The following is a 13230-nucleotide window of genomic DNA, read 5'->3' as shown; positions in this document are numbered from 1 at the left end:
ACACCCACACACCACTTGTTCACACACCCACACACCACCTGCCCACACACCACTTGTTCACGCACCCACACAGCACCTGCCCATACACTCCCTCTAGAACCTGTACTCTCATGACAACACTCAGTTCTGACAACCCAACTCCCTGCTCTCTCTCCCTCAACATGTGATTTCTCTCATCACACTTAAACGTTCTGATGCAGACTACTATTTTGTTTACGCACATGGTCATAAACACTAGGTCCTATACTTATTCATACACTCCTTGACGTTATGACGAACCACAACATGCATTGAATGAGCAGGGTACTAAACCAACAATTATCCCCAACTTGATATCCCCATGTATAGAGTACCATACATTGCTGTACAAAGTTAAAACATATACCACTCTTGTCCCTCTCTTGCACCCATCCTCAAATACCATAACACACACAACCACACACCAAACAAGGAACTCTTCACATAAACATAGATACTCCTGTAGACCAAACAGATGCACTTACACATAAAGACTAGCATTTCCACTGACCAGAAATGTAGGATTATTCATGAAAATCCCATTTTATAGTGGAGCCTACAGCCGGATGGTCCATGTACACTGTAATATGCATAATGTCTTTAGGTGACTGGACTGACTAATGAGACCAAAAGTAATGCGTTACTTCCCCGTTGCAAGTATTTTCTTTGAAAGTGAGATTAAATGCAAAAGAACATTAAGCTGTGGTATTACACTGGCCATGTACACACATGTGGCAGTTGTTTGGCTTCAACCATTTTGGTATCGGGTATAAACGCCCAAAATCAGTTCCAGTTGACCTACACCAAATGACTCGTGTAACTAAAGAAATTGGAGACCTGGATGTTATTCAATTTGCTGATCATGTTCTGGGGTAATGGTTAGCCAGTGCCATTGACAAGTTGTCTGGTCATCTTAGATTATTCTTTGACACTGTCATACAGCCCGCTAATTTTGAGTGTGATTGTTGTGTTAACAGCTAATGCACCTTGAACAAGGAGGCAAGTGTTTTATCCACTCGACTGTTGCATCCGTATGCAGTACAATATATATCACAAAAAATGCAACAAAAAGCTGGGAAGCTCTTGCTTCCAAAAACAAGAAACTGCAGTTGGTTATATTTTTCCAGTTTAGTGGTGGCTTTACAACTGAATTTTGAGACTTTGGTGTCTATGTGGTAAAGCCTTATACAACTGCTAGACGAGATGAAAACACAGCTTGTGTGTCATCAGGACCCGGGTTTCTTCCTTTTGATGGCGACTCTTGCTTCCAATCTCCCTTCTAAAGGCAATAGTTGTAATGGGGGAGGGAATACCTTTAAGGATGATAGTTAATTGGTCTGACTAGTCAGTCATGTCACCTATGTTTAGGATTGCCCAGGCTCTACACCTGAAGATATGATGCACCACACCACATATGAGCCTATGGTAGAAGGTATCAGGTTATGGACTGACAGTGGTACTCCTATGAAATAAACATGTGTCCACAAACACTACATCATCTTGACAAATATAATCCCATTCACAATACAGTATAGTATCAGATCTTTAGTAGCAATAAACTTTTTCACTTGCTTTCCTCCTTATGTATAAACTACACTCTAACTAAACACTCCCAACCACCCAAATTATTAGCCACATATGGTAAAAAAAGTAATATACAAGCCAAATGAAAAGCAAGTTGTTGGCAGTGGTGAGCACTATATTTAATATCGATACATTCTGATATTGTTATACCCTGTACCAGTTTCAGTGAGCCAGATAAAGACATAATTTTGAGGTAAAATTTACATTTAGAAATGATTGTACACTAAATCTCTTAAGTTGAAAAATATTTAAATCTTATGCTCATACAGTATTTGAAAGAAAAATTAAGTGGACAAGCAAATGTGGTATTCAGTTTGTGGGTATCTTTAGATTTTATAAAGGTTTCAGAATAAAAAAAAGTCCAAATTTGTTTGTTAAATTGGAAGTGTTCGCACATACAGAGCCAATGAAAATGTCCTTCTTCTAAAATGACATACGTTGATGAATCCTTGGCTTGAAAACTATATAAAAAAATCATGCTAATTATATAATTTTCCAGGCAGTTAAGCTTATATATGTGCAACAGATATACATTAACGACATGTTTGTGCTGTTTAAAGATTATGCAGTACATACAGTTATTAGAATATGATGACAAGCATCTCAATATCACATCTGCAATAGAATTTAAGAACAATAGAATGATACCTTTCTCAGTTAATTAAAGAAACTGTTAATGGAAAAACAGTAAATTGATGGAGTGATATTATTTTCTTCAAAACTAACCTTATCTGGTCTAGTTGTTAGTTTCATATTTAAAGTTAAATCTGCTTAAATTACATTACGTAGAGCCTTGCTCATCACTCCAGATAGCAATGTTTTAGCAACTTTTGGCAGCTCTATGAATGCCCCTCATAGCTGACAGAGAAAAATTCTCCCACCTCCATATCCTACTGATGCAAAGGGCTTTTTACTGCACCCCTGGCTTACACATGAAGCACTGGTTGTCCCTCACCTGTAGCTATGTTGGGTATAGCTACAACCTGCCCTGCTCTAATGCTGCGTGTGACAAATTCTTTGTCAACCTTGCTTATAAAGAAATTCGGTGTAACTCGGTCAGATAATTTTGAGCAACCTTGAGAGGTTTCTAAAAATAATTTCCTACTTAACCAGTTGTCTTCTGTTGCAAATAGAAACCTACATTCTTACGTGATCTTGGAGAACTACTTTATCAAGAAAATTTAGCAGTTCCCTAAAATAATGCTGAAAAGGTTCAACCCCATGTATCAATCACAGCAATTTTTTTTTATAGGTCAACCATAGACTTCATTCACTCAGCACTTCTTTATAAACTCACATGTCCTAGCTCCCAAGCTGCATTCAGTACTTTAGAAGTAACATTTAAGCTTTAATCAGTATTGCTTAGCATGTGAATCAGTTGAACAGAATTGATAAAGCTCTTCAGAGGCCTTTTCACCCTGGCAAGAGAATATTCAGCCATTTGTAATTTTACTTTAAAATTGGATCATTTCAAATTATTGTAGAAGACTGCAATCAGTGGGAAACTAGCTGAAGAATTCTGGAATCTATTAGATTTCCAATTTAACCACCAATTAAATACCACATCTGCTTACCTACTTGATGGTTATGCATAATGTATCAGCTGAACTTTTAATTTTCCATAATTTCAGGGTTTCAGTATTGGTTTTTAAGTTCACTAGATATGGCGAGTGTCAAACAAATAAATATTAAGGATGGTACCCACCACTGCCCTTCGTTTGTTTTTGTTTTTTTACAATACTTGTATTCAATTTTCCCCCAAAAAAGCCAATTTCAAATATCAGAAACTTAAGCATTCATGCATATTCTTCACCATCTAAAGTGGGCATTGGGACACTGAGTTGTTGTATTTAGGGTAGTACAGGTAGTTAGAGTAAACAATTTTGTTTAGTAATACTATGTTTTTTTGCTCACATCACAGATAATTGTAATTACTACACATGAAAAAATTTCTAAATGACATTAGAAAAACCTAACAAACTTCCCTGTCTCATCAGCTTATATATTGTCTGTCATACAGGTCAAAACCTTACCCTGTACTGTGTCACTCCGAGACATTAACACTTGCCCCATTTGAAACTCATGTAGATATAACATTTACCAGAAATTAGACATTTATAAAAAAATCTTGATTCCTTTTCCCACATACCTGTAGTTCCTCACTAACATGTACAATCCAGTTTGATTTCTGTTTGGTACTAATTTCATCTACTACTGTACATTTTTATTGACTATCTGCATAATATTTATTTCCCCCACAAACTCCATGACCACTTTTATATCCTCTTTGTTCATTTTATAATGGACATTTGGAATGGTCATTAGTGTACATTCTTTACCAGATATGAACTATTAAATATCATAAAACATTAATTCCTGTACATTTATATATGTATGATTCCTCTTCTTAATTGCAACAAAACTCCACAAACATGCACTTCTACACACTCAAAGGAGAGGACCTACAAAACATATCTTAAACAGGGTTTCTATACTGTACTGTACACATAAAATATATGTTGCTATATATCACACACACACGAATTACTACTCATCCAAATGTTGTTATTACACTATCCTGTAATCTCGGTTATCCATCCTCAACATAATTAATATGAATTTGCATCATTAGCTTAACAAAAATTTAAAATAAAATAAACACACTCGCTTTACAGGGTGTTCCATAAATAACCTTCCATAAATCAGGGGGTGTGTTCCTGAGATGTAAATAAAGATAAATGACTAAATGACCAAACTGTCAATTCTCAATAGTTTCGGAGTTACTGCACATGACACGTTTGGTAGGAATGTGATGAAACCTATACACTGTGCTATGACTTTTATTAACAATAATAATGCCATATGATTTGCATCGGCCTGTCGCACTAGTGAGTGTCGCACACGTTCAAAGACCCCAGGGGATGTTGCGAATGCTTGTCACAATTTCTCACAGTTTGCGAACCTCTGTAACATACACCTTGCTTTTTATGTGACCCCACAGGTAGAAATCAATGGGATTTATATCAGGTAACCGTAGGTGTCATCACATTCCTATCAAACCTGTCGTGTTGTAATTCCGAAAGTATTGAGAATTGACAATTTGGTCATTTAGTAATTTATATTCATTTATATCTCAGGAATACACCCCCTGAATTATGAAGGGTATTTACGGAACACCTAGTATGTATGTATGTATGTATGTATATATACAGTATACTGTATATCTATAGTATACTGTGTATATATATATATATATATATATATATATATATATATATATATATATATATATATATATATATATATATATATATATATATATATATATATATATATATATATATATATATATATATATAATCAGATACAAACATTCACTTCTACCCACACAGACGACATGAACATTTCTCTCGAGTCATATCCATCTCTTAGTTTTAATCCTCAAAATACTTTCCCTCATCAACCAAGAAACAGTATAGTAATAATTCAGTTGTTTGTTGCAATGGTAGCTAGTTCTATAGCAGGTTTATATTTTGCTTTAATTGAAGGTCACACAGTACTTGGTACAGGTACCATTCTAGATATGGAGGTACATAATTATGAAATGTCCCTTACACTTAGTAGTACAACTCCCCCACACATTTCATCACTACCATCCCTGTGGTGCAAATTCACCCACAAAAGCACTGAACACCTCACCAGTATCACCAGAAATATAGTACTGTACCCTGAAAACACCCCCATTCCAGAGGTGTTGGTATATTTTGGACAACTCTTTACAGCTTGCAAATACAATTTTTGAAACTTGGGTACACTTGAAATGCAACACCTCCACCCTCTACTTGAAATGCAACACCCCCACCCTCCCCACAGTTTACAAGTACAGGTACTAGTTCAGAATTGAAGTGTACACTTAAGACAACCTCTGACAACTCATAAGTACCATTACTGAGATGCAGGTACAATACAGGACTACATTCCCTACCCCCACCCCTACAGCTCACTTGTACCATTTCATAAATGCAAGTACACACATAACCCCTCCGACCCCCTATCCCCCTCACACTCCTCAGGGTCAGGATCATGGCAGAGGTGAAAAACCACCTTGTCAGTGTTCCCGGCCTAGTCTGAGGTCAGCGCCATGCCTTGCCCCGACCTGGTCGTAGTCAGTTCTCTGTAGTTGCTGCCGTTTTGCAAGATCAGAGCCCGTTGCAAAATTTTGTCCCAACAGTCGACACTATCAATTCCATGTATCCACTTCTTTACCCCAACTATTTCCATAACTGCATTTAATATTGCATAAATTTTGCTATTACTACCAAGACCAGTACTGTTTACTACTACTACTACTACTCCAACTACTACCACTTCCTCAATTACTGCTAATACTACCACCACTACCACATCCTACTACCACTCCCAGTCCCCTTTACCAAAATTGACAGTTTACCCTGTCATTTTTGCATGCATTGCATCACACTTTAATCCCCGGAATGCCAGTCAACACAAAGCTGAAGGCACACATTAATTGGCTATTACTTGGTCCCAATAGAGTTATTACTTGCTGCAATTGCCTAGCCACTCTGGCAGTGATGCTGTTGTGTTGAGAATGTTATTAGTGCTTCCCTGGAGACTTCTAGCACTCTAGACCTGTTACTCCTAGCTTCAGACCCACTATCGCTTTATGCTGTAGGCCAACACCGTAGCCCTGCCAGCCATCGTTACCTCACCAACTAGTATACGCGTTATTTCTGTTGCTAATTTATTATTTATTTTTCTCTATATAATTTTCTCCCATTCCCCTGGTTTAATTTTTTTATCTGTTCCTGTTCTCCTAGCAAATATGCTCCTCCCTCTGTCCCTTATTCTAGAGAAGACTTTACTGTTAAGTTGTTCCATATCACCTCCTCTTCCCTCAAATGGAGTTGAAAATTTTGCCCTTGAAATTTCACCTGTCAATCATCCATCAGTCAAATAGGAGTCTATTATCTCTAGTCTAGATTGCAGGGAAGACCTCCAAGTTCCCCAAGACCAGCTATTGCAAGAAATACGACAATGATCTTGCAAAGTGGCTCTTTCTTGTCTTTTTTTTCACAATAAGTACAGTACCATGACAGACCTGCTGCCACCCTTATACCACCACACATGTAATTTAAGGTGTAAATTTGCTCCTTATTTATGTTATTACCTTTTATCAGTATTTTTAAGCACATTAAATGCAAATGTTGGTGGTATGACCTGGACACAGGTCAATGTACTAGCCATCCTGTTCTCAGTCTCCACTTGACTCATGTGTATGCTGATATTCTCTTGCTTTTAGATGACGGTTTCAAGTAAATACCTCTATTGCAGTACTAAGTTTTGAGAACAGGATCCCGTGTCTCACTGCTAAAGGTCATTGCCTATGAATGGCCATGATTAATTTTCAGAATATATCTTTATAATTTTCAAATCCCCTGTGAAAGTTATAATACATTTTGTCCCCCATACGTATACCATGTAAAAAGCAGTACAAAGAATTAAAACACTGAATAACTGAGTGTTCTTTTAGCCATGTGCTAAAGTTGAATGAGTGTGTGTAGGTGTACTAGAACTAGAGAAGGCCTAAGGCATGACAAGCAGTGAAGAGTCACATCAAGTGGTCAGTGGCGAACCCTGACATTCATCCACTGGGACACTCACACAGCTCTTTCCACAACTTCTCATAATCATTTACATTCTGATTTCATTACCCATATCCAACAATAAAATTGACAAACTCTTTCCTTTTTTTGTCATATAAAACTGAAATGACTGTTAATACTGATGCCCCAGTATACAGTACTTAATTTTCTTGGATTTTCTATTTCTAAATTTTACTTAATTATTGTTGGGAAGTGTATGCTTAATGAATGGCAGGGTTTTCCGTGGGTCACGAATATCCTAAGTAGTGGTAAGTGTTCCTTGCCTCTTTCATGATGTGATAAGTTGCTTCCAGTGTTGGCTCACAGTTTTCATATCATTGCTCACAGCATGGTCTAGATCTCTCTGACTCATTTGTGACATGTATTAACAGACACTTCCAGCCAAAATGACCTTCATTTCTCAATAGTCTCTCTTCATATATTTTTCCTAATGGTGTACAGTATATTCATCTCCAACAATTTTTTTTTATTACAGTACTTATTATAAATACTTTTTTTTCCAGAAAAAACAAATGTGAAGGTTCATGGCAGTTACATAGTTGAATCTCTAAAACTTCTTGCTCTTTCTGTAACCAGAGTTTGGTTTTTGAATGAGCTTGGACCATGTATGAGCAGTACTAGGTGTTTACATCATGTACACCTCAGTGGGCCTTCACCAGAAGTTGTTAGGAGCACCTAGTTCTGCTGCTGCTGTAACACCACATCATACATACATCTGGCCCTCTGTGACTGGGAGGCAATGTTTGTGGTGTACATCAGCAGCATATGGATATTAGATGCTCAATAGCATGTGTGTTGCAGGCTTTTCCCGGGATGGGCGTGCCCTTCAAGCGTCCAGCTGGAGACAAGTCTGGTGTCCCCGTTTATCAACCGACAGGGAGCGCAGCGTATCAACAGGCTCTGATGCAGCAACTGGGCAGCCAGAGCTTTGTGCCAGTGTCATGTGAGTATGGCGGGAGTGTGCCCCTGGCGGGGGTGGGGGGCCAGGCCGACAGCCAAGACACCACCGCCGCTAACAACCACGCTGCCGCTTCCTCCGCGCAACCCATTTCCTCTTCCTCATCCACTTCCACCTCTACCATAACTAACTCCCCAACCTCTGGCAAAGCCGTTTATTCCACCTCAATAACGGCTAACAACTCTTCCTCCTCCACTTCCTCATCCTCATCCACTGGGGGAGGGGAACTAGTGCCTACATCACCAGCGCCCATGGGTCCACAACAGCCAGTTAATGTGTTCTCATACACAGGCTATTCCCTTAGTAAGGGACTACGCCCACAGTTCAAGCCACCCACAACCCATGCTCCAACTGTCATGAGTCCTATGGCACTGTCCTCTTTAGGCTTTACCCACCCTGGGATGGCCACTGGAAATATGCCAGGTTTTAACTATGGCATTGGATCACCCATGGCCAACTTAAGTTTTTCACCATATGCCTCTAATAGTCAACAGTTCATAACACCAACTATGACAAGTAGTGCTGCAGGAATGGGACTGCCAGGCATGATGCATGGCATAGGTGGCTTGACTGCTGGGGTAGCGCCTGGTATGGGTGGGGTAACTGGCTTGAGTGGTCTCAATGCAAATGTGCCCTTCATGAACCACTCAATTTTGATGCCCCAGAACCATGTCTCCTCCCTGTACCCACCCCAGTACACAGCTTTGTCCAGTAACACCCAATATTCGCTGGCTCAGGGGGGCGAGCAGCCGAACAAGAGGCTGAAAACTTCATAAAGTGTGTGCATGTGCGTACCGGCTGACGAGCAAGTCTCCCGCCTCTGTATGTCTACTTCCTTATACTCTCGCTCAGTGCCAGTGAGCGAGGAAGACAACAACGACCAGCATCTAGTGGACTCTAGTCACGCCACTACTAACATCTACCAGTGTCCTTACAGGCACAGCATAACTTACTAACTGGCCTTTTAAGTTTGATTTTTAGATAATTGACGTAGCACATGTATTTGTCATTGTACTTTTCTTGTTACTGTACCTGTTTTAGAAGTTTTAGATATTAATGATTTTAGCTTTTATGAAGTATTTAAGACATAATAGTTGTCATTTTAACAAGACTCCAAGTCTTTTTGCTTTTAAATGACACAGCAGAGCAGACTTGCTGCATGTCCGCTGGTAACCGGGGGATGACGCCTGCATGGTGCCCAGCTCTACACGGTGTTTGTGATATGTGATGCACGGAGACCGCACTGCATCCTCCCCCAGCGCTTCCCTTGTCTTCCCCCTCTATAATCCCACCTTCAGATTCTCCTGGTATTATCTTGTGTCCTTGGATGCCACTGCTGCTGCTGTCAGAGTTACGTGGGAGACGGTGATGGTGAAACTATAACCTGATAGCAGCAGCAGTAGTAATAGTAGCAGCAGATTCAGGTCCTAGGATAGAGAGGGGGCAGGCAGGGTTTGTGCCAGAGAAGATTGTCATAGTTTTGTGTCAGAATATTGTACAGTTCTTTAACCTAAGCCATACCCACACCACGCCCATGCTACGCCCACGTCACGCCCACCAACACACGTCCTGTGATAGTCTCGCTTTGCAAATGGTTATTGCAAATAAATATGCATGTGCAAAAGACATGGTAGGCGTAGCGGGCGGGTCTAGCTTTTTTGCAAGGGCGTAAGTGAGGTTGGTTGGGTGCCGCCAAGTGCCATAGAGTGGTGCCGTCTCCGTGTACTCCCGCAGCATTCCCAGTACTATTGTAGCACTACTGTACCATGCTCACGTCCCAACTTGATGTGATGGTAACTAGGTATGGGTCATGTTGATGTACCTCTGTAATGCTTCCTCTCTGTAGCCAGGGGCGCTCAGGCCCTGCTCGGGCTTATTCAGTACACATTGCTCTGTCAGGCATCAGTTTTTGTTGGACTGCTCTCATCTTTTTGTCTGTTATGTAATCCTATGATTCTGTTCATCATTATTATATTTGCTAGCTTTTAGTGCTTTTCAACATTGGTCTGGGTATCAAGTATATGTACAATTTGCCTGTGTATTTCAGTCCTTTTACTGATACAAAATATTGGCCTATGTATAAGAATATTTTTAAAATAATAAGTCTGTAGAATGCATGATATTGTGTTTGATTTCTGCTTGACTCTCTTACTGTCACTGCTCCTTTACCCGGCATGACACTAAAGTCTTGGTCAGGTTAGTGCGTAGCACACGCCCGTTTGCTAATAATGCCTAAAGTCTCTCGCTTCCAGCCAGTTCCCAGTGATTGGTTCACGGGGGAACAGCTTAGTCACCGATGGCTGCTTGGCTCACTGGTACAGCCTCCTTCCAGTCTGTTCTTCACTCTTAACCACCACCACATAAACTTGTACACCATCCACCTGCTGATAAGTCATTAGCTGCAGCTGGTTCCTTAAAAAGAGTTAATTATGGATAGGTGGGTGAAGGCCAGCTGTGTGTTATCTGTACTGGCCAACAGGTGGTTTGTGTGGATTTGAGGTGGGGGTTCTGGGTTTGCACGACAGAACACAGATTGGATGGAATGACCTGCACCAATGGACCAAGAAGGCAGGCAAGACTTGGTAAGTTCACGACCACTTGGGGAGAGATGACTGGTTTTGATAAAAAAAAAAAATATATATATATATATATATATATATATATATATATATATTATATATATATTATATATATATATATATATATATATATATATATATATATATATATATATATATATATATATATATATATATATATATATATATATATATATATATATATATATATATATATATATATATATATATATATATATATATATATATATATATATATATATATATATATATATATATATATTCTTTAACTATGGTTCAGTATAGTAGTATGCATGACACTGAAACTCTGACCCTGTAAATTATACTCTTTTCTATAAGTATAAAGTATTTATGGATAGCAACTTACCTTTTCTATTTACATGCAATATTTAATCTAATTTTCTGATTTAACAATTTACTTTCTCCATTAATTTTTAGACTAATTGCTAATCATAAGCTGTGAGGTCTTTATTGCATAATAATTCACCCTTACTCCTCCATTATCAGTATGATTCTCTTGTAGTATGAGTATCCTAATGGGTGAATGAGTCCCCAAGAGGCCGTGAACTCATTGTTGGGCAAGGGCGTGAGCTTACCTGCTGACCTGATGTGACCCAAGTCTAGACACTACCAAGAAGCCTCTGAGCAGTGACTGGGCAAAGCAGTTGCAACCTGCTAAATGGGGCTCTGGGTTGCCTGGTGATGGTTGTCCATCCCTGGAGTATTCTCACCTTCTTTTGACATTACAAACTGTAATAATTTTCACAAATACTGTAGTACAACCTTTAGAGACTTTAGATAAAAACAAAAAAAAATCATTAATAAGGCCTAGGGCCTTCATATTTGTCATGCAATGTTTACACTGAACATCTCAAATTCTCTGTATGTTTTGACTAGACCCACCACTGCTGTTGATTGGGGAAAAAATGTGATGTGTATCCCTTAGCCCAACCTACTTACTATATTGAATCAATCACAGCATGGAGCAGGAAAGATGTGGGTGGAGAATGAGAGATGGGGGTGGGTGAGAGTTCTCCAGGGATGGTTAAGAACCTCGGGGCCCTGCATATGCAGTGTTGGGCAGGGCACATTCCTATCACCACACCGCGTCAGGAACAAACCGCTTATAGTACAGTAGTATTGTACCTCTACCTAAAGGCAGAATTGTATTTTCAGTGCATTTAGTGATTGGCTACTGTATCCTCTCCCCCCCAACTTGCATAGCAGTTTGCTGAAAAAAAAAGAAGATAATTAACATTATGTACCCCCCTGCTTGATTTTTTTTTATTCAGTTATTGTACAAATCATTAGAATGATAGCTGCATTATTCACAACCATGCACGTAAGTTTCTATAATGCATAATGTAGATAAATATCGTATACATCATATTTTGCATGACTTTCAGTGTCAAATATTCTTCTACAGTACTTATGCAAACTTTAAAAGGGAACACTATAACACTCCAGCTGCAATAAGATTATATTATTAATTAAAATATGTAATAATTTAAATTTTGAATAAATAATTGTCGGTCAGTTATCCTCCTCAAAGACTTCCCAATACAAAGACTTCCCAATATGTATTAACTGAATGCAATTTCTTTGAGAGATGAGCCAATCAGCAATTAATATAATTTAACACACTGTACTACAAACTGATATAAAACTGAAGTGGTTGTTCCTGACGATGGGCGTGTTTTTAGTTGGCCGGACGCGGCGCTAGCGTGGCTCTGATCGTGTGAAGACTGTGACCTAACTGTCCGCACGCACGTCACACTTAACGCTATCTGTCGCCACTCTACGACTCTACCATGACGAGCACGAGGGATGAAGAGTGTCGGGAGTGACCCAGTCATGCGCCCTGGGGTTATTTACATAATATCTTGGGAATACTTTAGTGCTTATACTACTATTTACCTGTAACACTCAATGACTTACATATAACTTGCATTGCTCCTGTACAAAAGGAATGCCTTCCATAACCAGACAAGATTCACCCCTAATTTATTGACCCTCAAAGTGTTTTTATGTTGCAGTAATGCTTACCTAGTAGTTAACAAGCATTTAAATAAAGCTATGCTTTGGGTTACAATTACTAAAGCCTGCCTAAGGTATTTTTGGGCTTATAATTTACAGTTATTTTAAGCATTACATGCCCCTTTAAGCCACAGATCCTAAGCTTGATGTAAATAATATTAATGCTTTTGTAGCACATGTGCAGAATGGGCCTGGTAAAGGTTACAGCTCGGGAGTGGGCGTAGATGGGTGACAGCAGCAGGTGGTTGTGGCGTCCTGTGTTCACCTTCTCTACCACAGTCGCCACCGCTCACTTAACTCAATCACATCTCACTTTGTAAATCTCACGCCTTAAGTTTGATGCTAAGTC

At 39.1% G+C, this 13230-nt stretch overlaps 1 protein-coding gene across 9 annotated transcripts in view; it reads left to right on the top strand.

Annotated features, from left to right (window-relative positions):
- Window positions 1-10364, top strand: part of LOC121854386 (uncharacterized serine-rich protein C215.13-like) — a 90461-nt gene extending 80097 nt beyond the window's left edge. For all 9 annotated transcript variants that reach the window (XM_042349038.1, XM_042349035.1, XM_042349039.1 and 6 more), the window contains one exon: window positions 8088-10364. In XM_042349038.1, the coding sequence (XP_042204972.1) occupies window positions 8088-9020 (933 nt within the window). In that variant the 3' untranslated portion in view covers window positions 9021-10364. The remainder of the gene's footprint in view (window positions 1-8087) is intronic.
- The last annotated feature ends 2866 nt before the right edge of the window (window positions 10365-13230 follow it).

The sequence above is a fragment of the Homarus americanus genome, unplaced genomic scaffold (genome assembly GCF_018991925.1).
Source record: "Homarus americanus isolate GMGI-L3 unplaced genomic scaffold, GMGI_Hamer_2.0 scaffold54443, whole genome shotgun sequence".
In the NCBI taxonomy this organism is placed as follows: Eukaryota; Metazoa; Arthropoda; class Malacostraca; order Decapoda; family Nephropidae; genus Homarus; species Homarus americanus.
The sequence above is the reverse complement of the archived record's forward strand: the minus strand, read 5'-3'. Positions and strand labels throughout refer to the sequence as shown.